The 19,326-nt window shown below is 50.0% G+C and overlaps 2 protein-coding genes across 4 annotated transcripts; both read left to right on the top strand.

Moving 5' to 3' along the window:
- The first annotated feature begins 235 nt into the window (after positions 1-235).
- Positions 236-10,024, top strand: Ankrd39 (ankyrin repeat domain 39). Of its 3 annotated transcripts, none has more exons than XM_036168215.1 (4): positions 236-374; positions 4,672-4,775; positions 5,510-5,713; positions 9,853-10,024. In XM_036168215.1, exons 1-4 carry the CDS (start codon positions 275-277, stop codon positions 9,949-9,951), a joined length of 507 nt encoding a protein of 168 aa, XP_036024108.1. In that variant the 5' UTR covers positions 236-274; the 3' UTR covers positions 9,952-10,024. The 3 variants fall into 3 exon arrangements, with proteins under 3 accessions (XP_036024108.1, XP_036024107.1, XP_036024110.1); XM_036168214.1 differs by having other exon boundaries at positions 9,808-10,024; XM_036168217.1 differs by having other exon boundaries at positions 5,510-5,761; positions 9,815-9,940.
- Ankrd23 (ankyrin repeat domain 23) lies at positions 9,963-19,073 on the top strand. Its single transcript, XM_036168213.1, has 9 exons — positions 9,963-10,135; positions 14,497-14,643; positions 14,807-14,935; positions 16,065-16,190; positions 16,362-16,460; positions 16,559-16,657; positions 16,927-17,025; positions 17,133-17,231; positions 17,322-19,073. Exons 1-9 carry the CDS (start codon positions 10,037-10,039, stop codon positions 17,415-17,417), a joined length of 993 nt encoding a protein of 330 aa, XP_036024106.1. The 5' UTR covers positions 9,963-10,036; the 3' UTR covers positions 17,418-19,073.
- The last annotated feature ends 253 nt before the right edge of the window (positions 19,074-19,326 follow it).

Raw genomic sequence — 19,326 nt, 5'->3', positions numbered from 1 at the left:
TCCTCCGGGGCGGCAGCAGAACCCCACACCACTGCTCCTCCTGGTGCTTAGTTAGCCTCGGGCGCCCTCTCGTGGTGACAGAGCAGCAAGGCTCAGCCTATCCAGCCCCGCCTCGCTACTGTCATTGGTTGCTAAGCTAAGACCTCAACGTCGGATTGGTCGGCTCGGGTGAGAGGGCGGGACTAGAAGGTCAACTACGGACGCCGAGTGGTCAGCCTGGGGCGGAGGGGTGGGCACTTCGTAGGAACGCCCCGCGGCAGACCCGGCCGCCGAGATGGCGGCGCCGCAACCGTGCGCGGATGGTTCCTGCTGCTCACACCCCGGTGCGGTGCCCGGGGTACAGCAGACGCTGGAGGAGATGGACTTCGACAGGGGTGAGGAGGGTGAGGCGGCCGCGTGCCTGGCGGCGGGCAGTTCCCAGCCCCAGCCCCGGGGACGTGAACCAAAGGAGGCTGCGAACTGAGTTTGGAGGAGCTTCGGGGCTTGGTGCAGGAAGGCTGGCCGCAAAGCGTGGCGGGAAGCCCTTCGGCCACAGCGTCTCGAGTGCGGACGGGTAAACTGAGGCATTGGTTCCCGAACTGGGTCCCGAGACCAGCCCAGCTGGGAGACAGTCTGCTCAGGTGACAGAGGAGCTAGGGACAGAATCTGCAGCTAGTTGATCGTTTCCGCCTGGGAGGTCAGGGGAGCTGACCCTTGCTGATCTCCGAGTGTGAGTGTCCGTGTTTTAGCTATGCCAGTGATTTCGAAACAGGTGACTGCATTTTTTACCCGTGAAGCGCAAGGATGTATCTGTTTTGTCCCAGATTATACAGAGATCTTGCTGCCAGCAGTGGTCCCTGTTCTCTGTGCCTGGAACCGCTATTATGGACTCTGTTATCCCCAGGCACGGTTAGCTTGTGCAGCTATAGCAAGGTAGGGTAGATGCTACTGATGTATGTGCAGTCACACCTGACCGTTGCCATAGGAATGGTTTCTTAGCCTGCACCCTTTATCTGGCTGCTGCCATCCTTTGGGCTAGGGGTATAATAGGACCTCCGACTTCCTCTCACGCCCCCTTGCGGTGTTTTCGCTCTCTACCATTGGACAATAATAGAAAGGGAGAGTATTACATTTACTTTCTTTTTAAAAAATTGAAGATTATTATGTGTTATGTGTTTGTCAGAATTATGTCTGTATACCACACGTGCCTGGCGCCCATGGAGGCCAGAAAAGGGCATCGGATCAGAGTCCCTGGAATTGCAGTTACAGATGGTGGTGAGCTGGGTGCTGGGCACTGACCCCGTCCTCTCCTGAGCAGCCAGTGCTCTTAACGGCTGTCTCCCAGCCCCTCCTGTTGCTCTTAGTTCTCCATTGTGACTACAAAGCTCTGTTTGTGTACCCTCATTATAGTTCTCACCCTTGCCGCGGTCCCCTTTGGGTTTCTCAAGTATGCAAGGCCTTTCTTTGCCTGATTGACTCCATTCGTTTTGTTTGCTAGACAGTCTTCCGGCTAACTGAAGCTTTTCCTTCGGCTCTCCGTTCTATGACACCTCTTCAGAGAAACCTTCCTTATGCCTTATAGAGTCCTCCCCTGGGGACAGTTATGCCCAGTAAAGGTCTAGAGACATTTTTGTGTGTCACAGCTATCCTGACATGCACAGACTGACTCCTCATAACCTGGCTCTGTTGAGAAAGAAACCTTGTCATGTTCAAAGCAGGGACCTTCCAGGTTATTCTGTTACATTAGCACTTTGCTCATTAGAGCAGTTTGACTCCAAGGCGGAGGCAGGAAGGTTACAAGTTCAAAGCCAGACAAAGCAGGTATACACAGTGAGACACTTGGTCTTGGAAAGATAAAAATGAAATAGTTTGAGTATCACCTGCTGCTTTTTCGTTTGCTTATTCTTTTATTATTTCCCACATGTGATACAGATGCTCACCTGTTGTGTGAATGTTTCCTGTAAATGATATTTTTTAGTTTTAAATTCATTTATTACTAATTTTTTAATTTTTAATTCAGTTATTGTGTGTGTGTATATGTGTGTATGTGTGTTTGTGTGTGTGTTTGTGTGAGTATATGTGTGTGTTTGTGTATATGTGTGTGTTTTTGTGTGTGTGTATATGTGTGTGTTTGTGTGTGTGTATATGTGTGTGTTTGTGTGTGTATATGTGTGTATTTGTGTTTGTGTGTGTATGTGTGTATGTGTGTGTGTATGTGTATTTGTGTGTGTATATGTGTGTGTATATGTGTATATGTGTGTATGTGTATTTGTGTGTGTATGTGTGTATATGTGTGTGTATGTGTGTATGTGTGTGTAAATGTGTGTGTGTGTGTGTATTCTGTTTTATCAGTATGTCTGTCAGTATGTCTAGATAGGGTCTCACTATTAGCTCCATCTGTCCTGGAACTTGCTCTGTAGACCAGGCTGGCCTTGAACTCACAGAGATCCACCTGCCTCTGCCTCCTTAGTGCTGGGATTAAAGGCGTGCACCACCACTGTCCAGCCCTAGCAAGTACTCTTAACTGCTGAGCCATCTCGCTGATCACGGGTTTAAATATATATATTTATTTAAAGCATGTGTATGTTTTGCCTGTGTGTCATGTATGTGCCTGGACAGAAGAGGGGATCGGATCTCCTGAAACGGGAGTTGCAGATGGTTGTGAGCCACCTTATGGGTGCTAGGAATCAAACCCAGGTCCTCTAGGAGAGCAACAAGTGCTGAACCATCTTCTTCCAGCTCTGGTTTTTGTTGTTGGTTTGTTTGTTGTTGTTGTTTTGGGTTCTTTTTGGTTTTTTGTTTTGTTTTGTTTTGAGACAGGATCTCACTATGTAGCTCTGGCTATCCTGGAACTATTTAGTCCAGGCTGACCTTGAATGCACAGAGATCTACTGTGGTGATATTTTATTTGTGCTGAAATGTGGTGTTATTTTATTTTTATGTTAATAAATAAAGTTTGCCTGGAGATCAGAGGTCATAGCCACCCATAGAGACCTGGAGGTCTGTCCAGACAGGTAGTGACAAGGAAGTGAGGTGGCTGGCTAAGAGCCAATAAGAGGGCAGAACAACAAGGCAATAAAAGCCCAGGTTAGACAGGAAGAAGCTGGTTCAGTTCTCTTGGGAAGCTATGACGGCGTGGTGAGCAAAGGTTAGTTGGTGGCCCTCACTATTTCTATGATCTCTTCGGCTTTCACCCCTGTCTTTGGCTCTGTGTTTCTTATTTAATAAGACTGTTTAGAGATTCGTCTATAATCTACCTGCCTCTGTCTCCCAAATGCTGAGATTAAAGGTGTGTGCTACAGGCCCAATTTATGATTATCTTTATTTCTGAACATTTCTTATCTCTTCACCCAGTATCTTTCCCATTTGTGGGGAGCAGAGGAAGCCCTGAGTGAATGTGTGTTGTTGACATGAGCTGGGCATGGTAAGAACCCTAGCCTCAGACCTATGGGGAAATGGCTGGTGCGCGCACACACACACACACACACACACACACACACACACACACACACACACACCGGGGCGAGGCTCAGAGGGATAGCAAATTCTTCCTCTGGTCCATGTGCAGATGTTGACAGAAATGTCTACCATTTCTCCCTCTGGATATTTATTGCCTGAAGATGCTCCTCTACAGAGATTGCCCCTACTGATGTTAGCTAAACCTGCCTCCTTGTTCAGCTGTATATAATAACCCCGCCTCCTTGTTCAGCTGTATGTAATAACCTCACCCTTTTGTTCGATAGTAACCCTGGTTATTATATAATAATAGATATATTATTAAACTGTATGTAATAAATAATAAAATAAATGCTGAGTGTCTGGGCTGCTGCAATTCTCCATCAGACAGCCCAGTCCACTAGTCCCAGCTTCCTAGCTTTTCTGTGCGTCCATGCGTCTGGGCTTCCTTACTATACCAGTAAGGTCAGGTTCCTGGAGCCCTGCAATAACATGGCACCAGTTACACCTCGCACATCTCTCTGTGATTCCTTTTAGAAGTATGTTGGCACATGTTCTCTTCCATGTTCCCTTACCTCTTTTTTTTTTTTTTTCCATCATTTTATGCTGCATTGTGAGTGAATTCCAAATCACTAATTAATTCTCTCATCAACTTGATTTGTAATATTGATCAACCTATTCGTGGTCATTTTATTTCAATAATTTACTTATTTTTAAATTTAGGGTGTGTGGAGTGTCAGGGTATGAGTTTGGACAACACTTACGTAACAGTCAGTTTTCTCCTTCCACCGTGTAGCTATGGGGGATTGAACTCAGGTCGTCGGGCACTTTCCCTGCTACGCCATCTCACCGTTCCCAGACCAGCTGTTTGTTTTGAGACAGGGTCTCTGTAACAGTCCTGACTCTCCTGGAACTTGCTCTGTAGACCAGGCCAGCCTCTAACTCACAAATCCACCTGCCGCTGCCTCTGCCCCCTGACTGCTGGGATTAAAGGCAAGCACCGCCACCGCCCTGTATCAGTTTTTATGACAGATCCAGATTATAACAATTCTTAGCATGGGATTATTGCTTGCTTCCTGGCGAAATGTAGATGGAGGGTCCCAAGCTCTAACTTACAGATGAGAAGCATCAGTCAAAAAGTAGAAGAAATTATTTTTTAAAAAAGAAAGAAAGAAAAAAGGAAAAAAAAAAAACCATCATGCAGCAGTGCTTAGCGCTTTGATTGGCTTTCTGCAGGAATCTGGTCGGCAGCCCTGAATGGAGACCTGGGCCGAGTGAAGTATTTCATCCAGAAGGCCACAGACCCTAGCCAGCCTGACTCTGCTGGTTACACTGCACTGGTGAGTTACAGGAGAGGCTTGAACTCTGCGCTGCCTGCTCTCTCCCCTTTACTTCCAGCAAAGCCCTCTAGAGAGTGTGCGTCTGTGTGTGTGTGTGTGTGTGTGTGTGTGTGTGTGTGTTTGCGCGCGCTTGCGCACTGGGGCACCAGCTTGCCACAGCGTGTATGTGGAGATCAGAGGACAAATTTTAGGAGTTGTTTCATTCTTTCCACTGTGTAAGTTCTGCGGGTAGAACTTAAGTCACCAGACTTGGTAGTAAGTACTTTTAGCCCATGAGTCATCTCACTGGCTCTTGGTTTTTTTGTCTTTGGAAGGGTTCACTCTGTGGCCCAGGCTGGCCTTGGAGTCATTCCTGCCTCTACCTCCCGAGCACTGAGATTATACACATATGCCACCTTGCCTGGCTTTGAAGCTGGTTGTTTCATCTTTTGAAATAGGCTCTCATATAACCCAGGTTAGCCTCAAACTTGCTGTGTGTGGAGGATGACCCTGATCCTCCTGGGATTACAGACACAGGTCTGCGCCACCATGGCTGACAAGCCTCTCGCACCTACACTGTACCCTTAGTCACCTCCCCTTTTGATTGTGGCAGCATCATGAGCAGCTGGGTATTTTAATTAATGGAAGAGCACAGTGTCCCTGAGCCCACTCCAGGCCCGCCCCTTGATGGAGAGCCAGAGCCCTCGTCACCTGCCAGGACCTTGCTCTCTGACGTCCGCCTCTGCCCCCTGCAGCATTATGCTAGCCGTAATGGACACTATGCTGTTTGCCAATTCCTGCTGGAAAGTGGAGCAAAGTGTGATGCCCAGACCCACGGGGGTGCCACAGCTTTGCACCGGGCCAGCTACTGTGGCCACACAGAAATCGCACGACTGCTCCTCTCCCACGGGTCCAACCCCCGCCTGGTCGATGATGATGGCATGACCAGCCTACACAAGGTATGTTCCCTGCCTCCATCATACCTCCTTTTCCTTAATCTTACTCGTGTATTAGTTACTTTTCATGTGGCTTTGTGGTGACAAAATCCTAGTTTTATTTTTATTTTTCTGAGACAGGCGCTCTCTATGTAGCCCTGGCTGTCCTAGAACTCACCATGTAGAGCAGGCTGGCCTTGAACTCACAGACATCCACCGGCCTCTGTCTCCCAACTGCTGGGATTAAAGGCGTGCGCCACCACATCCGTGTGATGAAATTAACAGAAGCAACTTCAAGAAGCAAGGGTTTATGCTGGCTCCCAGCTCAAGGTAGGGGATGCAGTCCACCTTGGCAAGTAGGTAATGGCAGTAGGAGGCTAGCAACATGAGGTAGCCGGCCACAGGATATCTGTATTTGTGGGCATGGAGCAATCAGAGGACAGCTTTCAGAAGTCGATCCTCTCCTTCCACTACATGGGACCAGGGGATCACACTGATATGGACAGGTTTGGTGGCAAGTGCCTTTACCTTCTGAGCCATCTTGCACCCACATTGTTGTCTGTAGGCAGGAAGCAGAGATCAGTGAATGCGGTGCTTGACCTTGAGCTGGGGATTATTTATTAAGTGCTGGGGATTGCTAGACAAGTGTTTTACCACTGAACTATATGCCCAACCCACATGTGCATCTTAGAGACGTGATTCATGCATACATTTATAGATAGGGTCCTTCCTTGCCTCAATTCTGATTTTCCACCAGTACTGTGGCTTTAAAAGAGTCCCCATCCAACCCTACTTTCCATGGGTCCCCCCCTCCCCATTCCCCCAAGCTTGCCTTTTCCAAGTCCAAGGAGCTATCCTCCAAAGCCACCTGGTTCAGCTCCTGCTGGCCTCAGTATTGTCCTCAGCTCTCAACCTTGGTCCCTGTGTTCAGGCTTTTTGGTCTTTTTCATCCTCTTGTGCTCACTGTCACTGTGTAGCACAAAATCTCCCCAGTGGATGCCTCTCCACACCCCCTGCCCTCCACTGTGCCTCCCTTCCTCCCTCCCACCAGAGTTTTACTAGGTAGCATTGGCTAACCTGGAAAGCAGGTTGTCCACCCCTATAGCAGATCGGGCTCTTCTCAGACTTGAGGCAGTCCTCCTGCCTTGGCTTTTGAGAACTGATTTTAAGCATGCACCTCCACGTCCAGCTTTTCCCCCTTCCGGTTTTCATAGGCTTTGCTTCCACCGTCCTCTCTGGACTGAAGTTTGTAGAGCCCCTCTGTGGAACCTTGCCTGGTGCCCAGACATCCCCAGCTGTTCGTGCCCTGCACTTGTCCTCCTGACGCCTGGTGTGTTGGTTAGCTTTGTGTCACCTTGACATGGACTAGACCCATTTGGGGAGAGGGACTCTCCACTGAGAAGATGCCTCCATGAGACTGTGTAGGCAAGTCTGTGGTGCACGTTCTTGATGAATTATTGATGTAGTTGGCCTCACCTCACTAGAGGCAGTGCTATCCCTTGGCAGGTTGCCCTGGATAGTATAAGAAAGCAAGCCAGGGGCTGCAGAGAGAACTCACTAGTTAAGAGTACTGGATGTTCTTATAGAGGACCCGTACAATTCCCAGCATCCACAGGGTGGTTCAAACCATCTGTAACTCTAGTTCCAGTGAATCTAACTCCCTACATGCAAGCAAAATACACACACATATAAAATAAAAAGAAAAGAAATCTTTAAAAAGCCAGGCATGGTGGCGCATGCATTTAATCCACGCACTTGGGAGGCAGAAGTAAGTGGGTCTCTGAGTTTGAGGCCAGCCTGCTCTACAGAGTGAGTTTCCAGAGTAGTCAAGGCTATACAGAGAAACCATGTCTTGAAGAAGAAGAAAAAAAAAGACAAGCAGGCTGAGCAAGCCATGAGGAGCAAGTCAGTGAGCAGCATCCTTCCATGGTTTCAGTTTTAGTTTGCCTCCATGTTCTGGCCCAGACATCCCTTCATGATGAGCAACAACCAGTGCTGAAATAAATAAAGCCTTTTCTCCCCAGGTTACATTTGGTCATGGTGTTTTATCCCAGCAACAGAAATCTTAACTAAGATACCTGTTCATCTCGAGATTCTATTTGAAGTCTATCTCAGAGGCAGCAGCTGGGACCTGCTTTTGTTAAGTGTGCAGCCTTAGCGCGCACTCGACAGGTGCTCAGGGAACAGCTGGCTGCATGCTGGGTTTTGTTAAATCCTTGACAGCTGTAGAAGCTTGAGTCTTTTCTTTTTTAAAGATACTTACTAATAGCAGCGGCGACGGCGGCGGCGGCGGCGGTGGTGGTGGTGGAGGTGGTGGAGGTGGTGGAGGTGGTGGTGGAGGTGGAGGTGGTGGTGGAGGTGGTGGTGGTGGTGGAGGTGGTGGTGGAGGTGGTGGTGGAGATGGTGGTGGAGGTGGTGGTGGTGGTGGTGGTGGTGGTGGTGGTGGTGGTGGTGGAGGTGGTGGTGGTGGAGGTGGTGGTGGAGGTGGAGGTGGTGGTGGAGGTGGTGGTGGTGGTGGAGGTGGGTGGTGGTGGTGGTGGTGGTGGAGGTGGTGGTGGTGGTGGTGGTGGTGGTGGAGATGGAGGAGGAAGTGGACATTTTAATCCCAATACTCAGGACGCAGAGGCAGGCAAATTTGTGTGAGTTCAAGGTCAGCTTGGTCTATAGAGCAAGTTCCAAGACAGCCAGAGCTACACAGAGGAACCCTGTCTTTAAACAAAACAAAACAAAAGAACTTAATTTACTAATTTGTGGAGACTAAAGAGGTGGCTCAGTGGTTAAGAGTGTACTTTTTTAAAAAAGATGTATTTGTTATGTATGCAGTGTTCTGCCTGCATGGCATAAGAGGTCACCAGATCTCATTACAGATGGTTGTGAGCTACCATGTGGTTGCTGGGAATTGAACTCAGGACCTCTGAAAGAAGAGCAGTGCTCTTAACCTCTGAGCCATCTCTCCAGCCCAAGAGTGTGTACTATTCTTGCTGAGGACATAAGTTCAGTTCCCAGCTCTCAACCACTTGTAACTCCAGCTCTAGAGAATCCGCTGCCTTCTTTTGTCCTTTGCAGGCATCTGCACACATCTACACATCTCCCCTCACACACATATAATTACAAAAATATGATTTATTTATGTCTATATATCTGTGAGTGTATGCACACACTTGTGTGCAGATGCACATTTGTGTGCCTGTACACAGAGGCCAGAAATAGGCTCTCAGAATTCTACTCTGTCTCTTCCTGAACTCAAGTTTTCTCAGCTAGGCTGGAGGCCAGCAAGCCCCAGAGATCCTCCTGCCTACACTCACTTCAGTGCTGGGGTTATGGGCAATTGTGGGACAGCTAAATAAAGACCAGAATGATCACTGGGCAAAGGATATTAAAAAAAAAAAAAAATTCAGGCTGAGCTGGGTGATGGAGTAGCACGTAACTGTAATCCTAGACCCTAGGAGGCCAAGACAGGAGAATTATATTCATAATTCATAATGTGAAACTAACGTGAACTACATAGTGAGGCACTGTCTCAAAAAGCCAAAATAAACAAAACAACAATAAAATCAGAGATCAGGAGTGGTGGCACACGCCTTTAATTCCAGCATTCCGGAGGCAGAGGCAGGCGCAGGTATCAGTGAACTAAAGGCCAGCCTGATCTGCATAGTGAACTTCAGGCCAGCCAGGGCTACATAGTGAAACTCTGTCTCAAAAAAAAAAAAAGACATAAACATGAGCAAACGACATAGTGAGACCCTGTCTCAAAAGATAAAAAGAGGGGTGTAGCTCAGTGGTGGGGTGCTTGCCTGACGTGCACAAAGGCCCAAACATGGCTGCTCATACCTATAATTCCAGCACTTGGAAGTCAGAGGCAGGAGGATTGCCAAAAGCTCAAGGTCAGTCTGGTCTACATGGAGAGTTCCAGAACAGTTCCGTAGGCTGACTAGCTGCCCAAACGGTCCCAGGTGCTTCACAAACCTGTGTATAAGGCATGGGGCTTTGGTAAGGTCTCCGCTCACACATCTGAGGTGCCTGTTTCCAGGAGGCCTTTCTAAGGGAAGGGGAAGTGAGAGAGAGAGCGCAAGGCCCAGCTCGGGTGTGCCTCTCGATTCAGGCCTCTCTCTCCACAGGCTGCAGAAAAGGGTCACGAGGACATTTGCTCCCTCCTGCTACAGCACAGCCCAGCCCTGAAGGCTGTCCGGGATCGCAAAGCACGCCGAGCATGTGACCTGCTGCCCTGCAACAGTGGCCTGTGGGACCTGTTGGCCGGCTGAGGCTCCACCTCCTGTCTCTGGCTGCCCTTGAAGAGTACACAGACCAGCTCTCCACACCCTGCCTTGCTCAGCATCGTGCTGCCGGATGGGACCAGGGCCAGAATGCCCAGAAAAGCCCCCCGTCTGGCCAGTGTGGGAGCCAGAAGGGAGGCTTGGGAGGGCTGAAGACTGTGAGCCTGGACAGGTGATCATATAAGTCAGTCCTTGTAGAAACAGCTATCCATTTGGAAGGAAATAAAGCTTCTATCTTGACAACATCCCACAGACAAAGATAAATTTCAAGATACAGAGACCTAAATATAAAAATGCAAAACTGTGAAGTATTAGAAGAAAATATGAAGTGTCTAACAAAAGCTGTTTCCTAGCTGAATTAGCTTGGTGCAGTGTTCTTTTTTACCTGCTTGTCCCTCAGCCCCCTTCTCCCCCCCCAATGATTTGCCTTAGGGTTACTCTGAGTCTGAGGAAGTCCATGGAGGGCACGCTAGTGAGTGTAGGACATTACAGGCAGTATGGAGGGTACCCACTAGAGGGCCTGGCCTAGCCGTGCAGCCTGAAATACCAGCTGCTTGGGAGGTTGAGGCCTGCCTGGGCTACAGAGGGACTCATGGCCAGCCTGGGCAACATAGACCCCCGTCTCAGTAGATCAGTGGTGGAGTGCTTACTTGACATGCAAACCCTAATACAATGGGGAGAAACAGTGCCCAGTCCCAAAGTCTAACTGATACTGGCTTTTATTCCAGAATCTCAGTTCTAGAAGTCTGGTCTCCTCCAGCTTGGAGCCATCCTGTGGCCTCAGCCTCCTGAGTGTTGGGATTATAGGTATGCATCAGCACATCCAGCTTGCCATGTTTTTATTGATTCACAGGAGCTTTATATTAGAATTTGAGCCTCTGCATTGGGTGGTGTATGCATATATAGAGAGACACATGTATAATATGTGCCTTATATGTGTCTATTAAAGTTTTCTTTTTGCACTCACTTGCCGTAAGTTGGTAGGCTTCCAGTCACGGAAACTGGCACACACTCCAGAGATGGCAATTTATGGGATTTAGCAATAGCTATTTAAGTGAGCAGAGCCAATAATTTTGACGTCTCTGTAACAACCTAGAAAGATTCATCCTTGATAACAAAGGTGTCCATTTACAGACTCACTTACAAACTCTGCATTAGGGGACAAGGCCCTGTTCCCCAGCACTGAGAGAACAAGAGATGCATTGAAATATAGTATATATTTAAAAAGAGAGCGCCAGGCACGGCGGCTAACGTGTAATCCTAGCACTCTGGAGCTTAGGCAGAATTATAAACTTGAGGCCAGCCTGAGCTACAGTGTGAGACTGTGTGTATGTGTGTGTGCGTGTGCGTGTGCGTGTGCGTGTGTGTGTGAGAGAGAGAGACAGAGACAGAGACAGAGAGAAGGGAGAGGGAGAGAGTGCAAGAACTGACCTACTGAGAGAGAAAAGACACACACTGACCAGCTCCCTGGCAGGAAGGGGTCAGGTTCGGCACATCACTTGAATGTAGGTAGCAGTGCGGCAGGAGTGTCGGTGGTGCCCACCGCCTGGCACTCTTCAAATAGCACATGCCGTGCAGACACAAGGAGAAGTTGAGAAGATATGGTTTCCCCTGGGCCATCGAGGCAGGAATAATCAAATAGGTCTTTAGTTTTCTTTTTAAAGATAAAGACTAATTATTGTTTTTAACTTAGAGATAATACCAGTTACCTTTGTGTGGCACAAACCAACATTTTCAAAAAAAAATTTTTTTTTTGTTTGGATACAGGGTTTCACGGTAGCCCGGATGAACTTTAATCCTGGGGTCCTTTTTCTTCAGCCGTCTGAGTACTCAGGGTTTTCTTTGTTTGTTTGTGACAGGGTCTCTCTATGTAGTCCTGGCTTCCTGGAACAATGTAGACCAGGTTGGTCTTGAACACACAGACATCCTCCTGTCTCTGCCTCTCAAGTGCTTGGATCAAAGGTGTGCGCCACCATACCCACCCGAGTATTAGAATAACCATCACGTACAGCCATGCCCAGCTTCATCAAATGTAGGACAGGGCAGAGCAGGGCAGGTTTGACATTCTTGTCTGCCACCTTTCTCACAGAGAAACTGTTTCCCTTCAAAGAAAGCATCCTAATGCAGAAGACCCGGGCTTCTTTAAAAAGCTGTGTCTCCTTAAATTCTCGGAAAACTCTGCACGTCCACGGACAACAGGCGCTCTGGTGACCCTCTGTGGTCCCTGGTCCCCTTTCAGCCACATTTCCCCTTGTACTTATTTGGTTCTCTCTCTGTTCATGTTGCTTTCATGCTGGAGTCTTGTTTACTGGGTATCTGGTTTCCTTTCAAAGGTCAAGTTGGAGTTTAGAGCACAGCAGAGTGAAAGGCATTCCTGGCTTCTGAAGAATTAGAAAGCTGATTTTGTTGGCTAACGACAGTCTGTTTCTTGGCTGGCTTGTCATGATTATTGCTACAGACCAGGACCCGGAGCGGGTCTCAGTCCCCTTGCCCTGTTCATGCTTCATGCCCAGAGAGTTATCTGGTGTGGACCCTATGAGGGCTGATGACAGGCTTGGGCAGAACACCATGTTGGCTGTGGGCGGCCTGCTGAGGGACAAATCTGGGAGGGAAGGGCAGCCTTGAAACTAGCCAGTTGGGAAATCTTATGAAGCCTCGTTTCATCATGTAGGCCCAGGAGAATTCCCAAGGCATTAGGTCAGCTTCTTCCATTGTCCCTCCTGAGGTCCTCTGTAGGACGCCTGCCTTGTGCTGCGGTGACTGCACCGCTAGTCTTTGCGTATCTCAGGCAGCCAGATCTCCATCTTAACTCTGGATTCCACCAGTGGGCTCTGAACTCCCAAGAGTAAGAAATGTTCCCCTTGGGTCTTGTCCAAGCACCCCAGTCCATGTGTTGGTAAAATGACTCCCGGCTAGATGTGGGATGTGGCAGGTGCAAGGTAGTGGGTGTCTGAGGCGGCTTGCAGACTCAGCTCCAGACAGCTTCTTTTCCTGCCCTCAGTGGGCCACATTCCCAGACCTGTATTTTGGTTAGTGTGACAGGGCCCCAGAGTCATCTGGCCTGGGCACAAACTCTGTCCTTCCCCCCACCCCCAAGAGAGAGCTCTCCCATAAAAGGGCTGAGCGCTCTGCTAGCTTCGCTGGGCGTGTGGAGAGCAAGGGGGGGACCATGGACTTCATCAGCATTCAGCAGTTGGTAAGGATGCGAGGCAGGTGATTGGTAAGGACTCAACACAAAGTGGAGATACCCAGACTTTATGGCCAGAGGGACAAAGTCTGGCTGAGAGCAGACAGTGGCTTTCTGGGGATCGGAGGGTCAGATTGAGGGGCAAGACAGCATGGTTCTTTCCTGCCCCGTCCTCATGTTAGGGGTGTCAAGAGAAGGAAGATAATTGGGGAGGAAGCTAGGTGATAGTAGATGGGAAAATCCTTGAATTATTGAGTCTGGTTTTTTGTTGTTTGTTTTTGGTGAGTGTGGTACTGGAGGTCCATCTTGGGGCTTCATACATGCTAGGTTAGCACTCTTCCACAGAGCTGCACCCCCAAGCTTGCAGGTATGTCTGTCTGGATGGTAGAAAAGAAATGGGAAGTGGAGGGTTATCTGGAAGCCATGGGTAGAGCTGTATTAAGGTCAAGCACAGGACAGTCTGGGTGGAACTTCTGGAGGGTCTGGCCACTTTAGGGGTGGTGTTCTTGGGTTCCCCAAGCAGAGAAACAGAGTGAAGCCCGTGCAGCTATGTGGTATCAATTTGGGTGACCCGGGGCATGGAGGGTATGAGGCACATACGTCTCACTGTGGTGCAGTGGCCCCAGCTGGCTCCTGGGAGGTGGATGACAAAGCAGAGCAGGAGCTATTAGGTTGTTGAAGCTGCTGATTTAGAGAGAAGACCTGGCCATTTGGCCAGAAGCCTCAGACTTCTGTTCCTCTCTCCCAGCATTCTCTCCCACTCTGCCCCTTCCTTGGTGTGCTCCAGCTTCCTGGGTGGCTGGTAAGGAACTGGGTGGGTAGCAGCTATGACCAGCTATAGGGATGGTTTGAGCTTATTTTACAGAGGCAGAAACATAGTTTCTCTAAGACCCAAGGGCTGAAAGCAGGGATTTGGAATTTGGCCCAGAAGTTTCTCTTCTCGAAGCTTGGGTCAGATGGCAGTGTGGAATGATGTCATAGGAATTCAGGGAAAGACCAGGGTGGAAGCTAAGGTGTCATCTGCCTGAGTTCCCAGGCATGAACCCAGTGGTATAGACAAACACCACCCTCCTCAACTCTGTGATTTGCTGATAGCTGACAGGCAGTCATTCCCCTGGGCCTTGGCCATTGCCACTGCAGGTGTGTGTGTGTGTGTGTGTGTGTGTGTGTGTGTGTGTGTGCATTGTAGTCCGCCAGGAAACATAGCAGGATGAGCCATGCTGACACCCAGGTTCACAACTGACCTTTGCACATCAGATCTCAGCCATCCTGCTGTGCCACACAACTGATTCCCAAGCATCCCTCCCAACTGTCCCATTCCTTAATCTACTCTACCTGTCCTGCAGGTAAGTGGAGAAAGAGCTAATAGGGAAGTGTTGGAGTTTGGACATGGAGTTCCTGATCCTGGAGGCTGGCCTGGTGACTGGAGGCTGGGACCCCAAGAGGCCGTGGCCCGGGAAAAATTGAAGTTGGAGGAAGAGAAGAAGAAGAAAGTAAGTGTCTTGGAAAAGGGTTGGGCAGTGACTGGAACCCATGGCCACTGTTACCCAGCCAGTGGCTGCGTGCTTCTGCAAGGCAGTATTAGTCTAGCTAGGAGTCTGCCCTGAGACCCTTCCTGGTGACTGATATCTGAATTGGACATATCTTCCGCCCTAGCTGGAAAGATTTAACAGCTCCAGACTGACTCTGGACAACATGAGAGACTTGGAAAACTTGGTTCAAAGACGAAGAAAAAAGCGACTGAGACACAGAGTCCCCCCCAGGGAAGCTGAGCCCGCGGTTGAGGTGAGTGAGAGGTTAAGGCTGGTGTTCCAGAGGCACAGATGGCCTCCAGTCTTGGGGGCCCAGGAAGAATGGAGCTAGGGGGCCACAGCTGCTTAGGCAGTGCATGGGAGCTACATGGGACACATCCCAGAGCCTTCTGATCCTTCCGTAGGGCAATGTATTAGCTGCTTAGCTTCCTGTGACCAAGCACCAGACAACTTAAGGGTTATTTGGAAATGAGAGGAGAGAGGGAGAGGGAGGAGATGCTTTATTTGTGTACCAGTGTTTGCCTGTACATATGTGTGTGCACCATGTACATGCCTGGTGGTCAGAGGTCAGAGGAGAGCATCATATACCCTGTACAGATGGTTTTGAAGCAACAGGTAGGTGCTAGGGACCGAACCTGGATCTTCTGCAAGAGCAACAAGGGCTCTTAACTGCCGAGCCCCCCCACCCTCCAGCCCCAATGCTCACTTCCTTGAGCTTGTTCTCTCCTTTTTCTTCAGCCTGGGACCCCAGCCCATCAAATGGATTCACCCACATTTACAGTGGTTCCTATCAGCTAGCCTTATCTAATCATCTCTCACTGATGTGCCCAAGGGCTTGTGAAATTAACCAATATCACAGGCAGCTAGCTGTAACCAAGTGCTGGCCACGGAGGACTCAGCCACACCAACAGGTCATTCCAGTTTGTTCAGAAGCTAGAGGGGCTGTTCTGTCCTTCAATGTCCCCTCCCCTGCTCAGCTTCCTTGGGGCTGCTGGAACTAGTGCCCGCTGGTCTGTAGACACATGACCCATCTCTACCTTTTACTCACGTTCTGTGTGCCTGCCTGTATCCAAAGTCCTCGACATAAAGACATTAGTCAGACAGGAAAGGGTCTACCCTACTCTACATAATTACAAGCGCAATGACCTTATTTCCAGAACAGTCATATTCTGAAATACTACAATTAAGATTCAGCATATGAACTAGAGTATGGGAATAACTGGGGCATAACACACACTTCCCATTCTTTATCTCCCGAGAATGAGATTGAAAAACAATCATAATCGAACAGGCCTAGTGTGCTGGGCCAGACTGGAAGCAGCAGTGACGGGTGCCCACGGACTCGGGGACTAACTTAGTTCTATCCTGTTCTGCTCACCCAGCCGCAGCCCCAGGTCCCACTAGAGCCTGTGGACCTGGAAATGTTCCTGAAGGCAGCTGCGGAGAACCAGGAGGCCCTGATTGACAAGTACCTGACAGACGGAGGGGACCCTAATGCCCATGACAAGGTAGAGTGGGCGAATGCACTTATAACACCTGTATGTGCCATCTTGGACACTCTAGTCCTCACCTGGGACACTGGGTAACTCTGGTGATCTGTTCTAGGAACACAAGGGGTGAGGTGGGTGGCCCTAGGGAGTAGCTCTGCTCTCTTGGCCTAATTTTGTCTCTGCTCCCAGCTCCACCGCACAGCCTTGCACTGGGCCTGTCTGAAGGGCCACGGACAGCTGGTGAACAAGCTGCTGGCGGCAGGGGCTGCTATAGAAGCACGGGACTTGGTGAGAAGCAAGGCTAGCCCTCACAGGGGATGTGGTGGCTCATCTAGTTAGGCCTTTCGACCCCGTGGGTCAGAGCACCTTGATGCTTTGTGTTGCAGCTGGACAGGACACCTGTGTTCTGGGCCTGCCGTGGAGGACACCTGGACATCCTCAAACTGCTGCTTAACCAGGGAGCTCATGTCAATGCACAGGACAAGGTAAAGGGACCGGGGCCGGCTTTGGGCAGTAACCTGTTAGGGGCACACATAGCATAGAGAACAAATGTTCACCTTCTAAGAAGGCATAGCCCAGCTGGGCATGGTGGTGTTCAAGGCCAGCCTTATCTACTAATGAGTTCCAGGACAGCAAGCAAGGCTATACAGAGAAACCCTGTTTCAAAAAAAAAAAAAAAAGAGGCACAGCCCTTTTGGGTTGGGTGGCATGGCATGGCCACTCAGATCCAGCACTGCCCCTCACTTCTCCCTAGATCTGGAGCACCCCTCTCCATGTAGCAGTGCGCACGGGCCACTCTGACTGCCTGGAGCACCTCATTGAGTGTGGCGCCCACATCAATGCACAGGATAAGGTGGGTGTCTGTGACCAAACAGCCTGAAGCAGATTGGAGGCCATCTGTGTGTCGGCAGCACCTTCCTGTACTGGGCCTGTTACAGTGACCGACTGGTCTCTCCACAGGAAGGGGACACAGCACTCCACGAGGCTGTGCGCTATGGGCACCACAAAGCTACAAAGCTGCTGCTGCTCTATGGAGCCAAGTTGGGCATGAAGAATGTGGTGAGTGCCAGTCAGGCCACATCTGATACCTGTGCCGAGGTCAGGGGAGTACCCAGGAGAGGAAGACTGACTCAGTGTCCTTGTTCACAGGCCTCTCTGACACCAGTGCAGCTGGCCCGAGACTGGCAGCGAGGTATCCGGGAAGCGCTGCAGGCCCACATGGGGCACCCCCGGACCCGGTGCTGATGACTAAGACCTGTGGGTCACTCACAGCCACCATTCCACACCCTCTCCCACTCAGCCACCTCCAAGTGGTTCTCTGCCCCAGCCCCAATTTTTCTCTGGCTTTGCTTCTTTGAGCCAGAAGCAATTAACAGGTAGAGCAGGTCCCCTGGGTTTCAGTGAGGGAGACTGTGTTCCCTGCCAGGGCTGGAGCAGAGGACCTTACAGTAGCAAGAAGCAAAGTGGGTCCAGACGAGGGCCAAGGCCAGAGCAGGATGTGAACAGACCAGCACTACCCACAGCCGAGTCTAGGCCTGTCTACCAATCCTTCCATCAGGAGACTGGCCTTGGCCTGTTCTGTAAGTAGAGACTCAGATGTGACCAGCAGCTGCATCCCAGGTGTAAGAGAAGGAACAGGCTACCTACGTGCCAGGCATTGGGGCAACTCACTGCTGGCCTCTGGGTGGAGTTTCTCCAGGGACTCCATTCCTCTCAGTAGCAACCCTGAGTGTGTCTGGAGTAGTTCTAGCCATCTCTAGTCTTCAGAACTGGAGGGGGGTTCTGGCAGGCTGAGGGGCATGTCAACGTGATTGAGGCCCCACAGAAGTCAGTACCTACCAGGTTGCCCCAGAAGCTGGAGGCCGATGAGCTGGAACTAGTGTGTACTCTGGAGAAGTCCTACCTGAAGGCCTCAGGCAACCCTGCCTGTCTCATGTGAGGGTGGTGTCAGGTGCCAGGGATTGCTTGTGGCCCACCCAACGTCTGGGGCGGCGGCCCGCAACCCTGGCATACAGAAGGCTCTAATGCCCCCTGGTACTGGAGTAAGTGCCCGGACTGGGCTCTGCAAGCCCTGCACTCTGAGTTCAGCACCTTGTTATGGGGTGCAGCATAACAGTATACACAGCTCTCCAGGCCCGTGCCAACCGGTGGTGTGACGAGACCTTCACACAGGCGCACGCTCCTTCCATTCCAGCTTTGTCTCCAGCCTCACTGGTACAGACCTGGACTACTGGCAAGGCTGGCTCCTGAGATGCCAGGAAGTTGATGATAAAGCGCTGGGCCCCCACTGAGGCCACACACTGAACAGAGGGTTAAAAGGTGAAGGCTTTGCCTCCTTCAGATAGCCCTGAGCTGACATCCATTTTGCAACAGTTATTTTTAGTCTGATTTTGGCAGCCTCTTTGGCCCTTGTTACTATGTGAAAAACCTGACCAGTGCTCCCTCCTAGGGGCACGAACCTTTTTATGGGCAGGCCCTGCCCTGTTGTGATAGCCAGCGTGCACCTAGACAAACGGTACCATGAGCAGGACAGACATTCAAGACTACCCAATATGACGACTCCTCAGGAATGAGGACACTTAATGGACACACAGCCACCTTTTTATACACACAGATCACTGTTTTCTCATTAAACTGATTATCCACCACAGCCTTGTTGTCTTATGGGGAGGAGGTCTTGTCATCCTCAGCTGCAAAGACCAAGTCCATCACGCCTGCCGGCTAAAAGCATGACTTAACACCAAGTACTACACATTTTATATATATGTGGGGGCGGGGTGGTCCTGGCACATGGCTCCTGTGTTCAGGACCTCTGCTCATTGATAGGCAAGTTCATAAAAGGGCAGTTTTCAACTTCAGCCGTTTAGAATCACCAGGTTTTGTTTGTTTTTTTGCTTTGTTCGAGACAGGGTTTCTCTGTGTAGCTTTGGTGCCTGTCCTGGATCTCGCTCTGTAGACCTCGAACTCAGAGATATGCCTGCCTCCCGAATGCTGGGATTAAAGGCGTGCGCCACCACTGCCTGGCTCACTAGTTTTTTTTTTTTTAAGTCCTATTGTTTTCTGGGTATGGTGGCACACACAGATCTCTGAGTTCAAGGCCAGCCTGATCAACATACTGAGTTCCAGGCCAGCCAGGGCTACACAGTGAAACCTT

Source organism: Onychomys torridus, chromosome 18 (genome assembly GCF_903995425.1).
Source record: "Onychomys torridus chromosome 18, mOncTor1.1, whole genome shotgun sequence".
NCBI lineage: Eukaryota > Metazoa > Chordata > Mammalia > Rodentia > Cricetidae > Onychomys > Onychomys torridus.
This window is presented reverse-complemented; position numbering and strand designations above follow the sequence as displayed.